The sequence below is a fragment of the Prorops nasuta genome, unplaced genomic scaffold (genome assembly GCF_024137725.1).
Source record: "Prorops nasuta isolate Cenicafe-Biocafe unplaced genomic scaffold, Cenicafe_Pnas_1.2 PNAS00033, whole genome shotgun sequence".
Lineage (NCBI taxonomy): Eukaryota > Metazoa > Arthropoda > Insecta > Hymenoptera > Bethylidae > Prorops > Prorops nasuta.
Window position 1 is genome coordinate 2401713 of NW_027116830.1, and position 21813 is coordinate 2423525.

Genomic DNA, 21813 nt, shown 5'->3' on the forward strand with positions numbered 1-21813 from the left:
CTTCTTCCCAATAGATAGAAATTTTTAATTTGTAGCTTTTAATGCGAAAACGATAAAATTTGTTAACATTTGCTAGTATAGTTGAGGGGACGCTGAAACTACCTCCATCGAATAGTATTTTTGCTATCCTTGGTTGCCTGGCTGGTGGTAGTACTTCACAAATGAATTGGCAACATTCGCATCCACTATAATTTATCTTTGTCCCAATTGCCCAATGTATAACCAGACTTATGCGTTGGTTAAACAGTTAAATATTTTTTTTCATAAAGATAAATCGTTTGATTAAAAAGATCTACTTTTTTAGGTTTATTGGTCTGTTTATGGTCTCAAACTACTAGCTGAAATTTCTTTTAACTCAAAACAATGTCCTTTTTTGAAAATTAATGTCAACAAATAAATATAATTGTTTATATCTTTTTTATTTAGAACAAAATAGGCTGTATTAGGTTAGAGCAGAGTAAAACAGATTAGCTTGTTCTCCTTAAAAAGTTAATATTTTCAATATTTTAGAAGATATTTGTAATCGAAATTTCTCATTGGCCCTCCTGGATCCTCTGAATACTTTAGTTCGCATGTGCTTACTGAATACTTTTTTTAAAGAAATAAAATTTAGAATTTATTTTGTTGAAAGATTTAATGTAAAGATGACATCCTTAACAATTATAACTATTTATACTTAAATAAATTTTCATACAAAAGTATACAATACATAACATTAACACATATTATATAAACTGATTTGTACAAAAAAAAACAGTTAACCAGATATTATTCATCATATAAATATTAAATTGATCCTCTTTACATTATTACATTAAATTGTTAAGTTTAAAAATGACACATAAATTATTAGTATTAATTACTCCCTAAAAATTAGGAGATATTGGAAAAACTGCATTAAAGTAAAATATTTATTATTTATGAATCAATAGCAACTTATTTAATACATTATTATTGAATTAGTGATGATTTCTACAGTTTGAGATCAGAATTAATAACAAAATTTAAATATGCTGTAAGCACAGAAATTTAAAAAAAAAATAGAAAAAATTACTTTTATATAGTATGTATACTGTAAAAACCTCATACAGAAAAAACTGCACTATTTTCTGGTATATGTATAATAATGTGTGTGAACTTTAATTACTTTTTTCCATTATAAAATTTATTATGCAATATTAAGCAATGAAAAACGATTATTAGCATCATAAAAATCTGTTTCTTCAATTATTTTTTCTACTTCAGAATCCATTGTTTCATCTTCTATCATTTTATTTTTTATTGTCTTTGCCTTCTTCTTACGTATTTGTTTTTTTGTATTTGACATCTCAAAGAAAGACATAGCTTTTGAAAACAAATTATTAAAAAATACTAGCAGAGTTGGGGTATGCTGAAAATTTGCTTTGATATACTTTTCAATATCTTGACGCTGTTTAAAATTGTTATACAAGTTGTAGAGTAAAGTTCCATTAAAAACGTCTGCTATCCTTAGTTGCTTATATGGATGTCCCAACAATGCATTAAGACCAATGCTTTGCATTAAACAACTTTGTAATTGTCCAAATGCATGAACTATACTGTAGTTAAATTTTTTGGCATTTTTATAAAGTACTTGATCAACATCAAAATATGGAAGTAAAAATTGTGCAGCAACTAAACAGTCATTTTCATCAATTTGGTTAAAAGCTCCTAAAATTGTAATATCAGTTGAACTGTCAGATTCATAATTAATATTTCTCTTCTCAGAAAGAATTTTGTCTATCTTCAATTTATATTTTGATAAAAATTTGGATGTCTTTCTATAAAAGCCAATTTTAGTATCAATAATATTAAATAAAAGTGAAACGAGTACAGCATATACGTGACAATTAAATATTGTATTGTTATGATGTATCCAATATTTTACAGTTGCAAAATATAAAGCCCACTCGCTTGGTATTTCTTCCAAAAACTTATTGTTCAGAAAAACACCTAAAGTATTTTCTAAAATTGCTTTTTTTTCATTTGAAGGTGTAGATAGTAAACTGCATATATTAGGAAGTTTAATTTCACAGATATCCTTAAGTTTGATTATTTGATAGCGATTCAATTGCATACCAACATCTCTGGCTATACACACTAATGGACTATTTTCAGATTTTGATATTATGCTATAAATTACAGCAAGAATGCCAAAGCTAATGCAAAAGCTTGATGGTTGTGAATAGTCTTCAATTTGTATAGGACAAATGTATAATTTTATAGTGATAATATCTAAAAAATAGGTAGGAAATATACCTTTATTAAAATATTCTATAAACCAAGCAGGTAAATCTTTGATTTGTGCTTCATTTAAGTTAAGATTTTTACCAACTATAGTTTCATTTCCCTCATCATCTTTATCTTCAAATTCATCTTTATCATCTTCAATTTTATCCTCACAGTGATCATTATTATTTTCCTTGGAGAATTCATTATCATCAGTTATTAATTGAGGAATATGAATATTTCTATTAAATTTATACAGACTTCCAACATAATTAAAGTTTAGCTCTTTAATATATTCTTCAGAAAATCCTAATGGGATTAAAATATTTATTGTAGATTCATTGTAACTATTAATTATGCTTTCTATTATTGTTAAGATCTTATCTCTTTTTTCTTTTTGTAGCCTACTTAACACAACTGTAATGGCACTATTTAAATTATATTGACTTAACCACTTAAATATACCTTCTATACGACATTGTCTTTCATTCTTATTCTTATTTGATTTAGGAACTGTTATGTGCCGAAAAAAATAATTGAAAGTTGTTATTGGGACATAATCATTTCCTAATATCACTGCAGCTAATGGCAATAATGATGAATCTAAACCATGAAAAGCTTTTAGAAATTTCTCTACTCGAAAAATTTTGCAGCATTGATAAGCCATCAATTCACTTTTACTTCTACATATATTTCTCTCTAAGGTATTGAATGGTATATACAAAGAACCATAAATATAAAAGTCAGAGTCATAACTAAGGACTGGACAATTTAGTAACTTAGCTATTGCAGCTATGGTATTATCAGCTTCAAACATAGTTTTTGCATATCTTAATCCTAATAGTTCTAGAACATCTTGGAAAACTATATTTATAAAAGCTGGAATAATTTTTAAATGTCTCTGCTGTGGATTAAATCTTGAAGCAAGCTGTATCTTATGTCTTGTACGTTTTAGTGCAGTCTTAATCTTCTTATCTTCACGCCCTCCATCAAAGAGAACAAGTGGTATTACATTACATTGTAATAGAGTTTCAAAAAATTGTTGTACACACTGTGCATATTTATCATAATCTCCACCAAATGCACAATTACATTTTGTATACCAATTATATAATTGACAAGCGATACTATTTCCATCAATAACTAAATATGTATCATGTAATTGGAATTTTTCAAAAAATCTGTCTGAATTTCTTTCTATGTATTTACTAAGTCCTGTTATACCCATTGTGTTTTTTATTATTTTTATTTATATAAGAATTATAAACTTCCAAAAATCACTATTAAATTATTTAAATTTATGATTTTTATTATCAGTTATATATTATTCAATGATCATTAATAATCATATTATGTATTTAATTTACCTCCAGGCACCACGTTACAAATTACAATAAACAATAAACAGGAAGTATGGCCAGCATACACACACATGGCGTCCTTTGATGCATTTAGGAATCGCATTTTAGGGCCCCTCATCATCAGTAATTTAAGACGAAAAGCGCGAGTTAGCATACAATTTAGATTAAATAATCTTTGAACAATCAAATTTAAAGCGTTTTCAATCCAAAATGTATGTTAACTCGCGCTTTTTCGTTTGAATTATTGATGATGAGCGCCCCGAAAAGGCGAAGTAAGAGAGCAGCGCCATCTAAAAGAAAAAATAGGTCTGTTCTTGTTGCCTACACTTTTTACACTTTGTGCACTTTTTAGGGTGTCAACTTATACAATGGATAAAGAAAGAAATATGGAAAGTATAGAAGTGTTAAAAAAGTGTAGGCCAACGAGAACAGACCTAATAATTCTTGTGAAAATTGGTCTATTAGCACTGAAGAGTACTAATAATCGCATCTGATTGGTTGTAAGTTTGGATTTTGCCAGTCAGCCCGTCTCAGATGTAAATTGTAAACACTTACCGAGCCGTATTCGTAGAGTGTATGGTGGCGCCGCCCTGTCGTTAGTGGGTTGGCATCCCTCCTGATGAGTTGGCATGACTGGTTGGCGTTGTCGCGCCACAATATGTACATACATACATACATATACATATGTTTGGTCGAATTGACCCTCACGGCACGGCTCACGCCTCACGTCCTGCGCTTTACACATCTATTAAGTCGAGTGAGGCTTGCAGTCTTGCACCAGTTGCACCAAGTTGCACCCCCTGCGGCCTGCACTGCACTGAGTGGCACTGAGTGACCTAGCTCATGGCCCATAGTGTGAAAAGGAAAATCGTATGAAAGATCTGAATCTGAAAGCTAGAGACAAGCCCCACCCCCACCAGGTCTAATTAATTAACCTAAAAGAAGATAAAAAATAAAAATTCCACCTAACATGGAATTGAACGCGACGTAAAAAAGTGAACTCGATTGACTAGATTACGCGGGTATACGTTTTTTTTTTCAGTAGTATGAATTGAATCTGAAATTTGGTATTTGTACATATACTAATACTACTTGTTGATCAGCTGATTGAGTCTGACCATCATGTCCGGCGATCACAAAACTGTCATTAAATATCCCTCAGAATATGTGAAACTGAATATTGGAGGATCTTTACATTATACAACGATTGGCACTTTACAGAAGCATGACACAATGTTACGTGCAATGTTTAGTGGTCGTATGGAGGTGCTCACAGACTCAGAAGGTGAAACTATTTGGCTCTACTTTCTATACTCCAAGATTTGCTTGTACGCTGATAAACAATCTAACTACTAAATTTCCAACCTTTCTTGAATTTAGGCTGGGTTTTGATAGATCGATGTGGAAAACACTTTGGCACAATCTTAAACTTCCTACGGGATGGCTCTGTTCCTCTCCCAGAAAGTACAAAAGAGATTGCAGAGCTTTTAGCAGAAGCCAAGTATTACTGTATTAGTGAACTAGTTGAATCATGTGAATTAGCTTTATATAAAAAGGAGAGTGAAGCTGTGAAACCAATTTGCAGAGTTCCACTGATCACCTCTCAAGATGAACTTTTAAGATTGCTCATGGGTAATAATACTAAGCCAGTGGTAAAACTGCTAATTAATAGGCATAATAATAAATATTCCTATACAAGGTATTAAATAATTAATTAAATATAAGTGATGATGAAGCTAAAATATTGTTAAAGATAAAACTTAACTTCCAGTACATCTGATGATAATCTCTTGAAAAATATTGAATTATTTGACAAAATGTCACTAAAATTCAGTGGTAGGGTGCTCTTTATCAAGGATGTTATAGGCTCTAGTGAAATTTGCTGTTGGACTTTTTATGGTCATGGGAATAAAGTAGCTGAGGTTTGTTGTCACTCGATTGTATATGCACCGGACAAGAAACACACAAAAGTAAAGAATATACTTCTATTATGATGAACAATGTTGATTTCTAATCATTTTTTAATAGAGGACTATTTTGATTTGTTAGGTAGAGTTTCCAGAGGCAAGAATATATGAAGAGACATTAAATATTCTATTGTATGAGCACAGAAATGGTCCAGATCAAGAACTGATGCAGGCTACATCATCAAGAGGTGCTGGCAGCAGTGCACCTGTGTGCACATTGGATGAAGAAGAGGGTGAGCGTTCAGGATTGGCTCGACTTCGCTCCAACAAGCAAAACACTAACTGACCCAGTCTTATCTTCCTTAACACCAATCATCCTGCAATCCTGAACGTCGTACGTTCCCTTAAAATTCGGACAAACATAAAATAAAATTGAGATCAAACCTTTGATTGGTTGATCATAGTAAAAATTGAACTATAAATACCATAGTTATAACAGCTACCACTTAAGTCATTGAAACAACCTGGGATTGCAACAGAATCAATAAGAATGTGGCAAGTTAATAGTTTCATCTCTATCAAGGTATTCCTTCCTGTGCCAAATTTATTGAAAATGCCATCCCTTAATTTGTCAATCTTGCTTTTACTCTGTAATTTTTAAGCAGTTGCGTAGAAAAACTTTGCAGCTACTAATGTTTTTCTGCTAACTAATACTGACCTCTACTTTATTATGGAGACTAATTGTTATAATTGTATTAAAATTTAACCATCTATTAGTCAGTATACTGTTAAGATCTATTATATGCTTATTGCTTTCAGCAACTCAAGGAAACAATCGAACTGCTTAAAGGATGACGTGGAATAGACACTGCCAATAAACTATAATTAAGGATATTATAGAGATATTGAGAATAAGATCGAGAATCACCTATTGGAATATTGTGAGCTTTTTCTGAGACAGTCTGATTTTGATTTTTAAATAAAATTTTTAAGTATTTATTACAAACAATTCCTCTTTTTTTCTTAACAAAGCTATTATCATTTGCAATAGAGGAATTACAATGATATTTAATAGAAGTGAAACTCGTCAAATACATTTTCATTTGTATATCCCAGGTGACTTGATTATACTGCAAAAAGTGGTAGCCAGAATAAAATGATATGACTCAAAACATTTTATAGATAAGTGAAGTAATCTATGAATTTGTTAATAATGTATATTTTGATTTTTTTTTGTAACTCAATTGTAACCCATTTTCATTTACAAAATTGAGAAGAAGATATTTCCTAGTTAATTATATTCAATTATGGAGTGTGAAAGCTTATTTAACAATTGATAAATAGGAGAAGAGCTAATGGGGTATAATTTATTATTTAATTAACGGGAATCCGTATACCGACATTACAGGGTGAAAACTATTTCGCATGCAGCGTCGTCATTTGTTGACGGATTGTATAGTTATTACAGGTTTCTGAAAATGCCAGAAGCTAATCTACTAAGTTACGTTAGGAAAATTAACAAAAAATAAAAAAAAATATTTGTTTAAATAAATATATTAACATTATTGAGAAACAACAATTAAATCGCAAAATCCCCCAACGTACTTTACTAGATAATGTTCATACGTTTCCAAAAAGTCCACATAAATGCAAATCTGTCAAGAAATGACGATGCTGCATGTGAAATAAATAATGGAAGAATTTCGTGTTGGTGACTTCCCGAACACGAAATTCTTCCATTATTTATTTCACATGCAGCATCGTCATTTCTTGACGGATTTGCATTTATGTGGACTTTTTGGAAACGTATGAACATTATCTAGTAAAGTACGTTGGGGGATTTTGCGATTTAATTGTTGTTTCTCAATAATGTTAATATATTTATTTAAACAAATATTTTTTTTTATTTTTTGTTAATTTTCCTAACGTAACTTAGTAGAAAAGCTTCTGGCATTTCCAAAAACCTGTAATAACTTTACAATCCGTCAACAAATGACGACGCTGCATGCAAAATAGTTTTCGCCCTGTAATGTCGGTATACGGGTTCCCGTTAATGGTCACATTAGAGAATTTTTTAAAATTGATGTTGAAAGATGGAAAGTAGAAAGTGACAAGCATTTTACATATACCAGACACTGTAGTGACATATTAATACATGTGATACAATAAAAATTGAATTTTTACGTAATAATTTAAAAATATTCGGAATCACGAAAGTATTGCCATCTTATAAAATTCTAAGAAATTATGAATGTACCCTTAATGGAGATATTTACTTTCCGAGTAAACAATTAAAAACTATGGCCGGTATTCATAGTCGTTACTTATATTTAAAACCGACTTCAGCATAGGCTATCTTTTTCTATTACTGTTAGGTGAAAAAGGACAATCGATACTTTAAGTCAGACTTAAATATAAGTAACGACTATGAATACCGGCCTATGACCCTGCACAGCGCACAGCCTAAATTACACCGTTTCTACAAACCCTATTCTAAAAGCAGAAAGTCTACTACAGTTGATTTTAAGTTGACACTTGACATGTCTGATTTAAAAGTCGACTTTAAAGTCAGCTAAATGTAAACGGTTCAATGTGACATTTATGTCACGCCTCGCGCTTGTCATATTAACGGGATTTCTCATACTGGCATTGCAAAGAACAAAACGTACATAAGTACGGTTTAAGGGCTATGGCACACAAAAAAACTTAAGCAAGACTTAGGGCCGGTTGTTCCACCTATTGGCAAACGTCTGGATAAATTTATCCGTTTGGTAAAATTTTAAATTGAATAGAATTTACTACAGTTTGTAAATTTTACCAAGCAGATAAATTTTACCAATAGGTGGAAAAACCGGCCCTTAAGGCACTTAAGCAATAAGATGAAAACGAACCAATCACTGTTGAAAATTTCGGCAATGGCTAAACTGTGATTGGTTCGTTTTCATTTTATTGCTTAAGTCTTGCTTAAGTTTTTTTGTGTGCCATAGCCCTAACAGTACGGTGTCGCGAAAAAACTACAATTCAAAAACCTATTACTCAAAGCCAGTTTTTCCACCTATTAGTAAACACCGTGGTAAATTTAGCCTTTTGGTAAAGCTTGAATTGAATTAAGTTTACTACAGTTTTGTAACCTGTAACTTTTTTCCAAAACAAATAAATTTTATCAATAGGGTGGTAAAACTGGCCCTCGCCCCTCAGTTCTGCCAACTTGCATTCATCATTAGAACTTTCAAACGCTCGGTTCCTAAACACATCAAATCACTGCTTCGTGATTTTGGATCACATTTAGATCTGTTCTGTGAGTTCTGTTATGGCTGACTGTCCTGAGCAGTCCTGTCCTGAGTGCCTGATTAACCGTAGTAACCGTACAACATACTGTAGTTGGCGTAGTCCTTCCGTGAGTGTGCAAATTTGAGGTTTGTTGAATTAAAGAATAACATTTGTTATATCGTTTTAATTAAATTATTTCTTTTAAAAAAGGTTATTGTACCGGCTTTGATATAACGTATATTATTATATTGTTACTTTTCTGAAAAATTGTTATTTTTGGCGTTTGATGTTTGTTTTCAATTATTTTATATCTATTTACAGGAATTAAGATACAAAGGCAGTATGGATCGGCTATTAAGATTAGGTCCTGGTTTGAATCAAGGACCACCTCCATCTGACGCTCCTGTAGTTGATACAGCTGAGCAAGTGAGTTACATGTTAATGCTATAGATTTTAATTTACAGAAAAATTAAGTTATATGATTCAGTTACATGGTTGTGTATGTGAGAAAAATAAAATATTTGATGCTGGAAAGTGTACATTTTGTTTAACTTATTGGTTAAATGTATTGCTCAGACTTAATTGTATCAAACAAAGTCATTGATATTCTGTACTTCCTTGAAAAAGTTTATCTTACTGACTTTGATTTTGTAGGTATATATATCATCTTTAGCTCTCTTGAAGATGTTAAAACATGGTCGAGCTGGTGTACCAATGGAAGTTATGGGTCTAATGCTAGGAGAATTTGTGGATGATTATACCGTTCGTGTCATTGATGTATTTGCAATGCCACAAACTGGAACTGTAAGAAATAGTCAATGATTTTAAGTTTTTCTAGTAGTAAGTTTTAAAGGCTTTAATAAAACTATTTGTACATTTACCTAGGGTGTCTCAGTTGAAGCTGTTGACCCTGTTTTCCAAGCAAAAATGTTGGACATGCTGAAGCAAACTGGGCGGCCAGAGATGGTGGTAGGCTGGTATCACTCTCATCCTGGTTTTGGTTGTTGGCTTTCTGGTGTGGATATAAACACGCAACAGTCTTTTGAAGCACTTAGTGAAAGAGCGGTTGCTGTTGTAATTGATCCAATTCAGTCGGTCAAAGGAAAAGTTGTCATTGATGCATTTAGGCTAATTAATCCAAATATGATGGTGAGTACCGTATTTTCATTCATTTGTTTCTTTATAAATTATTGAATCTTTAAATAATTTACTATTATAGGTTTTAGGCCAAGAGCCCCGTCAGACAACATCAAACTTGGGACATTTACAGAAACCTTCTGTTCAAGCATTAATTCATGGTTTAAATCGCCATTACTACAGTATAAGCATTAATTATCGTAAAAATGAATTGGAACAGAAAATGTTATTAAATCTTCACAAAAAAACATGGATGGATGGCTTAACACTAGCTGAATATTCGGAGCATAGTAAGCTCAATGAAAATATTGTGTCTGAGATGCTTGAATTGGCAAAGAATTATAATAAGGTAAAATTTTATTCATAATTAAGTTTTTCACTGAATTAAAGTTGACAGTAGTAATCTAAATCCCTCTATGGCTACCTTCTGTGTTCCTAGCACTATGAGTATCATTTTACCTCACAATTTGTTTATTACTGCCAATAGTCATCAGTTATTGTAATTATATATGATATATTACACATTGTGGGATTTCAGTAACTGACAGTTAAAATAAGAAACAACTATTTACTGTTATTGAGCATTAAATAAAGTTACATTCACAGTAATGCTAGTACAAAAGCAGGGGTAGCCACTACAGATTGTGCAATTAATTTCTTTTAATCCACAGTATAGATAAGAAAGAAGATTCTAAGAAAGTTCTTAAATTATAAGATTATACAGAACTTTATATCATCTGGAATAATCCTCATGTCTCATATCTTAAAAAAAAAGTGGAAAATGTTATAAAATGTTAATTTTTTGGATTACAAATTTATAGTAATTTATTATTCATTATACATTAATAGAGGTGGAGATTACCAATCTTTACAAAAGTAATTTATGACCCTTTTTCTTGTGTCGCGGCATCAATTAACAAAATACGTTTATATCCTATCGATGAGAGAAAATTAAAAAAAAATTTATGGCATTTTAACATTTGGCAATTTTGTAAAAAGCTTTTATGAAAAGGGGGATTGTTTACTTCAAATTATATACACTAATATCTTTATATATTTTATAGGCATTAGAAGATGAAGAGAAGATGACCCCAGAGCAGTTGGCAATAAAGAATGTCGGTAAACAAGATCCAAAAAGACATTTGGAAGAGAAAGTTGATATTTTAATGAGTACAAATATAGTACAATGTTTGGGAGCTATGCTAGATACAGTTGTATTCAAATAAATTCTCAGTGTTTAATTTTCGATTAGGCATTTAATAAACATACATTCTTTTTTGAATTAATGTATACATTTTTATGTATCATATTTTTTATATAAAGAAAACCAACTTATTTAAAAGAATTATTAATATTTTTTACATCTTTTTTCTCTTATTGGGGTTAAATGATTGAAATATATAGTTTGGGAAATTGAATCAGTCTTTTCGTGCTGCATCCCCCAAACATAATATGTATGAAGCTCCAAAATATGTTCCTTTCATATTACATATTATTATTGACTTCAACACTCAAGTGACCAAATCTCAAAAGTCTTCCTTTCACACGTAGCATCTCGTATCACCATTTTTGATTCGCCTTAACTCATCAGCAGTACCCCACTACCCCCTTCATCACTGACCCTTAACAAGAATTACACCCTTAAAGGCCAATGTAATACCTAGAGAAGGAGACATTTAAGGTTCGTGTATGTAAATTGTAAATATGCAATGTACGTATATGTACATATGCATGTACAATGGGTGTTTCCAGTCGACACTCAGCGGTCTCAGCTGCTAAGTAAAATATGCTTATGATTGGCCAATTTTAACTGATCAATCAATTATACGCGGATTTTACTATTTTACCTAGCGGCTAAGACCGCTGAGTGTCGGCTGGAATCACCCTATGACCGGCAGACCGCAGAGGTGTCCCTCGATGCGTTCGATGCGTTTAGGAACCGCAATAGAGCCCTCCAATTCAATTACTCAAAACGGAAAAGTGTGAGTACATACATACCATACATTTTAGATAAATGAAACTTTTAATAATAAAATGTATATACAATAGTCTTTTATAATAAAAAATTTATGTTAACTCGTACTTTTCTGTTTTGAATTACTGGGCTGCGTTCCAAATCTTACCCCGAAGCATGGGTTCTTAGATTTCTCCCTAAATCCCACTTCCCTCCCGCCTGTTATGTAGGGAACAATCTAGGGAGAAATCTAGGGAAAACGTACTCCGTGCTCTTGAAGGTAAGATGGAATGCAGCCCATGGTGAGGGGCTCTATAACGCTGTTCCTAAATGCATTGAGGGACGCCATTTCTGGCGGTCATCAAGGTCTGGTCCCGTCAGGTCAGTATGTAATAGGGACCGTGCACATCAACACAATGATAGAGAAGTGTTAATGTGTAACTATATACGTATAAATAAATTACACTCAAAAACTGCGAAAATTGACCGATAGTTTGTGCTGATAGTATGCATATACACCAATACACATTCTCATCTCACTGTCATTGTGTGATGTGCACGGTCCCTATACCACCTTATGTCCAACTTGAAATTCACAACTTTTCTTTGAAATATTTTTTTATAAAATGATTAGCCTTTAAGGGCCGATTTTTCCACCTATTGGTAAAATTTATCTGCTTCGTAAAATTTACAAACTGTAGTAAATTCTATTCAATTTCAAGCTTTACCAAACGGATAAATTTATCCAGACGTTTGCCAATAGGTGGAACAACCGGCCCTAAGAGTTTAATGTATTTGAATGCAACAATTATAATGGAAGGCCTCTATGTGTGTGTGTGTGTGTGTTATGCATTTATTTTAGGACTGTCTTATAAAGAATATTAAAACATCTTCTAATTAAAATACTAAATAACTGTAAAGATAAACAATTCTAGATTGTCATTGTCATTATTAATCAATTAAATTTAGTTCACATAACCTTAAATTACTAATCACCTTTTTAAGAGATTATATTTCCCGCCATTGTGGTGAGTGCACGATAATGCCTCCCAGTGTCATCTTTTGCAAACAGCATAAAATGGCTATCGTCACTCGTAGTACGCACGCACCGTACGAGACTTACACTTTCTTGAGGTTTATTCATATTTAAATACAAATAAAACTTGATATTTATTGAATAATATTATATAAAATAAACATAATTAAAAAACATTGATACGTCAACCGCTTTGAAAAATCCCTGGGTAAATCACCTAACAGCGGAAACCAATCATCTGAAGAAAGAAAGAAAACCTCCTTCCCTCTAGTCTCCATGGTTATTAAGCTAGCTTTGTATTCATTGTCCTTGTCAACAAAAGTTATTAATGATTAAAAACAGACTGAGAAAACGATAGTTTTACGTAAGTATTGCCTTCCAAATACTCTTAGACATGACAAAGCAATAGTTTTGGTAGATAATCAAACTTCAATAAATTTTCTAAAAATGGAATTTACAACCTTTATAGTGATACATTAAAGATTTTCATTACGATATATGTCACTTTTAGTGTTATTATAAATCATATAAAGTGCATTTTGCTTTCAAGCTATTCACGAAAAACTTATATTTACATAATTTATTTTGATAAATCATACAGCTTCACTCTCCATTGTTGAATTGAGCTAGCCTTGCTTTGATTGTATATATCCTGTTTCATTGATATTCTCAATTTATATTGAGGCTATACTGTCAACTGAAAGATTCTTTTTTGTACGTTCTTTTATTTTCTATGAAAATAATTTAATTGATTATAAATTATATGAAAGAAACTAGGAGAGTCGGTTTACGAAGTTATATATTCTGTCTACTGACATGTAAGTTTCTGACATAACCTCTTTTAGTTAATTAATTGATTTTTGAATAATAATTAAATAATCCCTATCAAAGAATCAACAGATGATACTTTAGCATCTGTAGTTTTATTGTCATATATGACATTTAATATATCTTAAATAAATTTTACTGATCTGCTTTTCTTTTATTAGAAAAATTTTTGAGACAAAAGTGTATCAATGAAAAAAATAATCATTTTATATTAAAAAATTTAAGTCTGTTTATTAGTTTTAACAATGATTTGTTTAAAAAATATGGGTAAAAGTATATTATTGTTTACTTTAGGTGTGTGATATTATGGCAACTGCTATTCAGAAGAATGGCATGAAACCTTTAACAAACGGATCATTGAATCATGTAGAAAATGTTAGTAATTTAAATACCGAGGATATATGTACAGAAGAGAAGGAGGAGAGATTATACGATGATCAAATACAGCCTTATGTGGAGTCTCAGGAGCCTGAAACGCCTGTGCTTGATATTGTGATTAATAATGTAGTTTGTAGTTTTAGTGTACGTTGTCATTTAAATTTAAGAGAGATAGCTCTTAATGGTTCAAATGTTGAATATAGACGAGAGAATGGGGTAAGCTTTCATTTTTCTATAATTTCTAAAATTTACTTTAATTGTTCAATACTTTTAAAATCAAAATGTATGTATTTTGTTAATTAATAGATGATTACAATGAAGCTAAGACGACCATATACAACTGCCTCTATCTGGTCGTCTGGAAAAGTAACATGTACAGGTGCCACCAGTGAGCCACAAGCCAAAATTGCAGCACGTAGATTTGCTCGCTCTCTTCAAAAACTTGGTTTTAAAGTTCGTTTTAATAATTATAGAGTTGTTAATGTTTTGGGTACATGCTGTATGCCTTTTGCTATTAAAATTACGTCATTTTCCATAAGTCATAGAGAGAATGCAGAGTAAGTGTAAATTATCTAAAAAATATTATATTCTTCAAGAAAATAGAATGATTTAAATTAAATTGCTATCTTTTACAGCTATGAGCCAGAATTACATCCTGGTGTAACATACAAACTGAAAGACCCAAAAGCAACTTTAAAAATATTTTCTACAGGGAGTGTTACAGTTACAGGTAATAATAATAATTCTGTAGTATGCCTTGTTAATTAGAGGTGAGACTTTTCTTAATAGGAAACCAACAATGAGATATAATATTGTAATAATTTATTAACCTGATTGTAGCTCCTAATGTTGCTGCTGTTCAAGCTGCTATTGAGCATATATATCCACTAGTCTATGAATTTAGAAAAGAAAAGACAGCTGAGGATGAACGTGCATATACATTAAAGAAGCAGAGGCTAATGGCAGGAGAAACTAAAATACAAGATGAGTTCCTAAACGACGCTGAACCAGAAACAGTGTTCTCCGGGGAAGAAGCTGAAGAGTGCAACAGTGATGCTAGTTGGGATTGATTTTTTTTCCATGTATCGTTCAGTTAATGCAAAACTTAATATTTAGTTAGTTAGCTGGTTAGTTAATTTAGTTTATTCCCTTTTCGGGGTACAATACGGACCTCCGTTCCGTTTATATAATTTCCTTAACATCTAGTCCTTTCCTAAATCTATTTCATACTTGAAGGGAGATGGAAAAGGTAATCAGTTGCAATTTCCTATTTTTGTGTAATATTAATTTGAAAGTTTTTGATCCTTTATTATTCATATAGAATAAATAAGAGAACGTTCATTTTTCTCTCTATACATTTATAACAAGATATTTATATGTTATTACTACAACTTAAATCCTTTTCGTGTGTACAAATTTGTTTTTAACAAATTATATGTTCTCATTTCCATAAAAGGGGAAATGATTAAAACAATTAATAAATTATATATCTTGTTACAATTATCTATAAATAAAAACAAACTTCTTTATTTATGCCAAATGCATCATATAAGATTGAAGACCTTTACATTAATATGTGTATAGAGGGAAATTGTGACTTTGATCATTGCTTCCAGTCACCCTTCATTTATTCCTACCTTATTCTTATAACTCATCCATCCATCCATTCTATTTACATTTATTTACAGTGTGAAAGAGAGAGAGAGAGAGAGAGAGAGAGATAGAGAGAGAGTGTGTGATTAAAAAAGGGAGGGAAAAAGAAGGAAATATCACTTATTTCCTTTAATCCCTCCTCTCACTCACTCATTCTTCCTCTTCTATTCTCTTCACCTTTCGATCTCTCTCACTCTAAGCGCATTTGACTGACACTCAGCAATCTCAGTCATTAAGTAATATGCTTATGGTTGGTTAATTTCAACTAATCAACCGATCATACTAACATTTTACTTAGTGATTAAAGCCACTGATTGTTGGCCGAATGCACACCTTTTTCTAAACTCTACAAACATTCCTCCCCGTTTCCCCTCCCATCCGAACATCTTGCATTTTCTCTCTAATCCATCCAGTATCTCTTCTTTATTTCCACCCCTACCTTATAAACCACGCTAACGTATGCCATCCCTTCTTCCATCCTTCTCTAAATAACCTAGTACCCCCCCCCCCCCCTCCCCACCCTTCTCACCTTTTATCCATGTATACTCAATATAAATTTTTATCCAATCCTTCTGAACTTTTCTTGTCGGTTTATCCTTCTAAATTCATTCACTTTATTTCCTCTATTCTAGATTTCCCTAAAACTCCTTCCTGCTTTCTTCACTAACTTCTTCCCTTCCATCTCTTTTATCGTCATAAATCCCGGGACTGCTGTCTTCCCCTTCAAAATTCTATTCCAAAAATCTATCTTTTTTATAACTCTTCGATTTTCTTAATTTCCTTCTGTCCCTAAAATCTGACTCTGTTACCTAACACATCAATCAATCAGAGAAATATTCCTCCTTTCCCAATCCCTTATAATAATCTGCTTTCTTCAATTCTCCAAGCTTCCTTATCACTATCACCCTTTCTTAATTTCCACTCCACCTGTTTCTTTCTTATCTTTTGTCTTCTATTGCTTTTATTACTTTCCGAAAGCCCACCTAAGTCGACTTATAGAATTTCTTTCTAAAACAGCTTTTTACACAACTTGCTTGTCAATATTACTGCATAGTTTGATACATTGTGTGTCAGTGAGACTTTCTGTAGTCTTCAACTTTCAGCTCGATCCTCTTACTTTTATTGGCATTAATATTCTTCCTTTCATTATTTGGTCATCCTTCCTTTTTAACATTCTTTATCCAGTACTCCATTTAATCTCTCCATAAATCTTTCTTCTCCATACTTTTATATCTCATTCATTGATTCGTCTCTCACTATCTGCCACTTTTCTTACCTTCAGTTGCTGTATTAAACTCTCCAGTTTCTCCTTGCTCATTTTTAATTCCACTCCTTCACCTTCCATCTAAATTCTTTTAATATAAAGTTTGTTTGTTTTAGCTGCACTTATTACACTTTACGCACTTTTCGTATTTCTGTCTTTATCCAGTGTTTAAGCTGACATGATAAAAAGTGCACAAAGTGCAAAAGGTGTAGCGACTTTCTGTTAAAACGAACAGACCTATAATGTGGTAATTTGAATTGTTCTCCTTGTGCTATGTAGTGTATTGTATACACTCTTTGCCTAGATAATGCAGAATGAAGTTAGCTAAAATGTAAAGAAGTCAATTCCCTGCTGTGTACCTTTTAAAATATCCCATTTCGTCATTTCTTTTCCCTTGTTAATTTCCCCTATTCTCTTCCTCCTTGTGTTAATTATCTTCGATTTCACCCTTAAAATGTTAGCCTCTTCAACCTCTTTGCTATTTCTCTCTCGTCTTCGCTCTTCTGCCTTGTACACTTTTTTCAATTCGCTTCTTTGCTCTCTGCATTTACTTTTACAACCTACTCGGCTTCTTTATAACTTTTTCTTTTTTCCACACTCCAATTTCACCCTCTCTTGCTCTTATCCTTCTTTTCTCTCTCTCTCCCTATACCCTCAATTCTTGTCCTCGCATCCATCTTTAAGGGAAAAATTTGATGCAAACCCCTAAAAAGATTTGATTTTTAACTTTTTTTTTTCAAGGACTCGGATATAATCCAGCATATTTTTCTTCTCATGCGAGAGAGAGATATATTTGGTTTAAAAGGATTAAACAGAATTTGGCTTATTATAAAAATCGTCCTGTTTTTTCTACTTATAAAGGTGTTTTAATAACGGAAGAAAACAATTTTATCTGGTTGCGTAGGTGATTTTGGCCCCTTTGATTATCTGAAACAAAAGATGGAAGGAAAAATTCTTAATCCGTGTTACCGTTGTTACCGTTCGAACTTCTAGTTTGCCACTTTGTTGAAAGCTAAGAAAATGGCAACATTATTGCGCAAGTGAAAAAATACTTTTTTTCACTTTCGCAATAATTTGAGTGAAATGATGTATTAGAATCAAAATTGACGAGCATTTATGGTTGGACAATAGTGACGGTATAGCACAAATTAATAATCTTTAATTTTCCCTTCCAAATAATCAGAGGGTCTAAAGTCACCTTCGCAAGAAGATAAATTTTTATTTTTAAACGAGCACACCTTTACAAGTAAATAAAGGAATCGTTTTGAATGATGAACAACATTTTTTAATCCTCTCAGGTGAAATCTTTTAAGGGAATAGATGCAAATTTTCCTACCCTTGCCACATTCCGAGATGTTCCTCATAACTCCTATTCTTCTGTCTGTCCTTCTCCTCTTCCTTGACCTTTTCCCGTCAGCTGTATTTTTTCCTACTAAATGCCCATCCTTGTGTTCATTCATTTATCTCTTTTACCTTATCTCGTTTTCTCATTCTCTTATCCACCTACAACCTCGTATATTCTATCTGTATAGACTTTTCTTTTTGCTTCTCTCTCTCTCTCTCTCTCTCTCTCTCTCTGTCCTTCCACGTCCAATTATCCCCTGTCTTTTCATTCCTTCCTATGTCCTCTTCTCAGCCTTCATGACTTATTTGAACTTCCTTTCGAAATCGATCATCTACATACATGAGTTTCCTCCTCTTTTCGTTCCCCTTTGTTAATTTCTTTACCCCTTCTACTTCCCTTTCTCAACCCCCAATATCCTTCCACAATTTTTTGTTGGGTAAACCTAACAAAGAAAATGTACTCCTGTGTACAAAGTTGTTGTCGCTACAAGTGAAGTGAGGCATGACCTGTTTCTATGTGTCAGTGCTGTGTACGTGCGTGTACGTACTCGAGAAAGACAAAAATCACACATGCACTACACGCGTTAAGTATAGTATTCGTTAAATTTGTCGATTGAACTGATTTCATCAATGAAGTAACATTTGTGTCCAAAAGTTACGTTCATTCTAGCAATACACATTATATATATATATATATATATATATATAGATACATACATATACATATAAACATGAAAGCATACGCATAGATTTATAGCTCCTAGATCTAGAGAGATATAATTATAGTATACGTATAATGGCATTCTTTCTTAAGTATATTAATTACATTCTGAGATGTGTTCTAAAATGATCAAATAATTTCTTTACAATGACCTGGGCTTATTAATAGCAATTTCTAAAAACTTTATTCAATCGTATGATCGATTCAAAAAGTATAAACTGATTTAGTTAAATAAGTTGAAAAGTCTGGTAGTATGTGAAGCTCGTTCGTATCAGTTTATATTATTAATTAAACTCACCCAGAATCTAATACAAATCATTCTTAGAAATGTATATATTTTTTCTGAATTTATAACACCATTTACGTAGAGATAAATCTATTTTTACTTAATTAACATACTGTGCCAAAGAGGATGTTCAAAATTTGCGGCGTAATAATTAACAAAGTCGCGCAGAGCTAAAAATTTTGTTCATTGTTAAATCTAACATGTTTTCGTTCAAGAGGCGTGAATGGATAACTTGCTTTTGCCACATGTTTTTGTGTTATGTGGGTACAGAGCGGGTATAAACATCAAAGGAAATTAATTAAATCCCATACACCTGTACGGTCACCGCTATTAATGGCGTCCCTTCTGACAAGAGAACCGCTGTCATCCGTAAGCACTTTGGAGGAAGCAGCGACTTTTTTTGCCATCGAAGAGGGCGCCATTAATGAAGCTCAGTGTGTACGTAATCTACTATGTATTTAATGTAATGTAATTCACATTAATTAGAACCCATTTACAGAGTAACACCATCATTGACGAAAACTTTTGTGTACTATCATTGGTGGCACATAAATATCAAGCGTGGTACATACTCATATATGGTATGTTTGGATTTGTTTCGTTCCAAATAAGCTAACATATTTAAATTAATCAATGTAATGATAATTCGTTGCAACTATAGCGAGTACGCTAAATTTGAATGTTGATTTATCAATTTCCAAATTACAAAGTTATTAAAATAAGGCAGCACAATTTTATTTGATGTGTGGAACAAAATAAGGTATAGTATTTATAAAGGTGTTTTAAGACTTAAAATATGACAAAAGATCTGTGTAAAAAATTTACTTTGTTGGCCTTTATTCGTGGCAGAATTAAGCGGTACGAATTATCAAAGTATCTTTAAACTATAATTTATAGTCTTTTCTTTGCCACATTGCATGTGCATATCAATATAGAGCTCAAGTTTTGTACATAATACTGACAAAGTGTGTTCAGTGTCTTCTAATAGCTCTTATATTACTTTTCTTCAGGAATAATGACTAATAACAGCCATGCTGGATGTTTTACCAACAATTGTACACAATATTTGAGCTCTGCATATCACAGATTAAATAATATATTTCTTCAAACATCACGCTCTACATTCAAAAACAAACATTTTGAACACTATGGGATATATTTAATGTAGATTACATTAGATAAATGATATATGCAATAGCCATCAAGCTTGATGCTTGCAATTTGCTTCAATTTTCTGCACAAATTGATTTTTAATTTTAAGCCATGCAGTGTCACTATTTTTTATTTATACTGCATTCTCATCAATATAGACACTAAGTTAAAAAGCTTGAATTATCAATGAGTTTTGTAGCACTATTTTACAAACAAAAACTGTAATGGAAATGTGAAAGAATTAAAATTTCACAATGAAACTTATTTTGACTTTTCTCTGCATATTCAAGATTGACTCTATTGCATATAACCTTTAGTAGGATATGATATATTAATATAGTATTTCATTTCTCTAGGTTTCTTTAGTTACTGAAACATTCTTATAAAATTATAACGCTATTTATTATTCATCGTAGTTCATCATATTATACAGTGCATTTTGATTTTGTCATGTTTAGAACTCTGATTTATACATTGCAATCCATAAATTAATTATAATGTGATTGTAATCTTTATTATATTTTTGAGGCAAACTTTATTATTGATTAATAAAAACATAAAAAGTCATGCAAGTTGATATTGAAGAACAAAATCACACTTGGCAAGAAATTGTTCAAATATACGTTTTGATAAAGAAAATGTGGAATGAGAAGCCCAAATCTATTCTACTACTCGATAAATATATAGTATATGAAAAAGCAATGATAATTTTCAGATTTATTTCAACTAAGAAGAAGCTGTACTTTAGATATATAAATATTTAATTTATACTATTTCATTCTATGGCTATTAATCTGTACCGTGTGTTTCAGAAAGTGCATTTTTTATTTAAATTAAATTGACAAGTCTGTAAACTGATTTTTACATTACTTTTCAAAGCTAACACCACTGCCTTTAAAAAGTAGAGACAAAGCTTTTTTTCTTTGAACAAACATGACACGAATGGTATAGATTTATTAGTTTTCATTTAATTATAGCACTTAGTTTTTATATTTGTATCTTAATGATAAATCTATATATAAAAGGGAACAGATTGATTACGAATGAAAGTTTATAAATTGAAATAAAGCTACATTTATTGATTTCAATTTATGCCAAACTTGTGCTACTTTATTTGGTGTTAATTTCATTAAAAATATTAACTTTGTATATATACGTAAACAATTTTCTTTTTAGGATTATTTGCTTAAACAAAGACAAAACCTATGTGCAAAATTTATTCAAACAGATATTTCTGTGATTTATTTGGTGTATTAATACTACAAAAATATTAAT

At 31.6% G+C, this 21813-nt stretch overlaps 4 protein-coding genes across 16 annotated transcripts; 3 read left to right on the top strand and 1 right to left on the bottom strand.

The window, feature by feature from the left end:
• Positions 1-906: 906 nt before the first annotated feature.
• On the bottom strand, positions 907-3786 carry ast (protein asteroid). 2 transcript variants are annotated; one of them, XM_066743617.1, is made up of 2 exons: positions 2713-3786; positions 907-2556 (listed from the first exon to the last, which is right to left on the bottom strand). In XM_066743617.1, the coding sequence occupies exons 1-2, from the start codon at positions 3473-3475 to the stop codon at positions 1169-1171; spliced, it is 2151 nt and encodes a 716-aa protein (XP_066599714.1). In that variant the 5' UTR covers positions 3476-3786; the 3' UTR covers positions 907-1168. The 2 variants fall into 2 exon arrangements, with proteins under 2 accessions (XP_066599714.1, XP_066599713.1); XM_066743616.1 differs by having other exon boundaries at positions 907-2253; positions 2350-3786.
• A 444-nt stretch (positions 3787-4230) lies between these two features.
• On the top strand, positions 4231-7105 carry LOC136783449 (BTB/POZ domain-containing adapter for CUL3-mediated RhoA degradation protein 3). 7 transcript variants are annotated; one of them, XM_066743619.1, is made up of 5 exons: positions 4235-4630; positions 4712-4893; positions 4989-5307; positions 5380-5578; positions 5658-6245. In XM_066743619.1, exons 2-5 carry the CDS (start codon positions 4731-4733, stop codon positions 5859-5861), a joined length of 885 nt encoding a protein of 294 aa, XP_066599716.1. In that variant the 5' UTR covers positions 4235-4630; positions 4712-4730; the 3' UTR covers positions 5862-6245. The 7 variants fall into 7 exon arrangements, 5 of the variants coding, with proteins under 5 accessions (XP_066599719.1, XP_066599716.1, XP_066599717.1 ...); XM_066743620.1 differs by adding an exon at positions 6335-7104 and having other exon boundaries at positions 4236-4893; positions 5658-5909; XR_010824269.1 differs by adding an exon at positions 6335-7105 and having other exon boundaries at positions 4237-4893; positions 5658-6070.
• Positions 7106-8827: 1722 nt separating this feature from the next.
• On the top strand, positions 8828-11267 carry Rpn11 (regulatory particle non-ATPase 11). Of its 3 annotated transcripts, none has more exons than XM_066743232.1 (6): positions 8828-8931; positions 9107-9211; positions 9440-9589; positions 9671-9934; positions 10005-10271; positions 10987-11267. In XM_066743232.1, exons 2-6 carry the CDS (start codon positions 9128-9130, stop codon positions 11146-11148), a joined length of 927 nt encoding a protein of 308 aa, XP_066599329.1. In that variant the 5' UTR covers positions 8828-8931; positions 9107-9127; the 3' UTR covers positions 11149-11267. The 3 variants fall into 3 exon arrangements, with proteins under 3 accessions (XP_066599329.1, XP_066599331.1, XP_066599330.1); XM_066743234.1 differs by lacking the exon at positions 8828-8931 and adding an exon at positions 8977-8995; XM_066743233.1 differs by lacking the exon at positions 8828-8931 and adding an exon at positions 9001-9020.
• Positions 11268-12939: 1672 nt separating this feature from the next.
• On the top strand, positions 12940-21756 carry LOC136783385 (TATA box-binding protein-like 1). Of its 4 annotated transcripts, none has more exons than XR_010824261.1 (6): positions 12940-13276; positions 14035-14334; positions 14425-14675; positions 14754-14848; positions 14959-20146; positions 20397-21756. XR_010824261.1 is itself a non-coding variant. In XM_066743500.1 (5 exons), the coding sequence occupies exons 2-5, from the start codon at positions 14047-14049 to the stop codon at positions 15186-15188; spliced, it is 864 nt and encodes a 287-aa protein (XP_066599597.1). In that variant the 5' UTR covers positions 12940-13276; positions 14035-14046; the 3' UTR covers positions 15189-21703. The 4 variants fall into 4 exon arrangements, 1 of the variants encoding a protein (XP_066599597.1); XR_010824260.1 differs by having other exon boundaries at positions 14959-19824; positions 19886-21756; XR_010824262.1 differs by having other exon boundaries at positions 20895-21703.
• Positions 21757-21813: the final 57 nt, after the last annotated feature.

Bases quoted from the DNA above. Each gene is read 5' to 3' on its own strand.
- LOC136783449 (XM_066743619.1), top strand. From the start codon at position 4,731: ATGTCCGGCGATCACAAAACTGTCATTAAATATCCCTCAGAATATGTG. The intron at 4,894-4,988 runs GTGAAACTATTT...TCTTGAATTTAG, and splicing joins GGTGCTCACAGACTCAGAAG to GCTGGGTTTTGATAGATCGA. The intron at 5,579-5,657 runs GTAAAGAATATA...TTGATTTGTTAG, and splicing joins CGGACAAGAAACACACAAAA to GTAGAGTTTCCAGAGGCAAG.
- ast (XM_066743616.1), bottom strand. From the start codon at position 3,475: ATGGGTATAACAGGACTTAGTAAATACATAGAAAGAAATTCAGACAGA. The intron at 2,254-2,349 runs GTAAAAATCTTA...CCTATTTTTTAG, and splicing joins GGGAAATGAAACTATAGTTG to ATATTATCACTATAAAATTA.
- LOC136783385 (XM_066743500.1), top strand. From the start codon at position 14,047: ATGGCAACTGCTATTCAGAAGAATGGCATGAAACCTTTAACAAACGGA. The intron at 14,335-14,424 runs GTAAGCTTTCAT...GTTAATTAATAG, and splicing joins AATATAGACGAGAGAATGGG to ATGATTACAATGAAGCTAAG. The intron at 14,676-14,753 runs GTAAGTGTAAAT...TATCTTTTACAG, and splicing joins AGTCATAGAGAGAATGCAGA to CTATGAGCCAGAATTACATC.
- Rpn11 (XM_066743232.1), top strand. From the start codon at position 9,128: ATGGATCGGCTATTAAGATTAGGTCCTGGTTTGAATCAAGGACCACCT. The intron at 9,590-9,670 runs GTAAGAAATAGT...ACATTTACCTAG, and splicing joins CAATGCCACAAACTGGAACT to GGTGTCTCAGTTGAAGCTGT. The intron at 10,272-10,986 runs GTAAAATTTTAT...TATATTTTATAG, and splicing joins TGGCAAAGAATTATAATAAG to GCATTAGAAGATGAAGAGAA.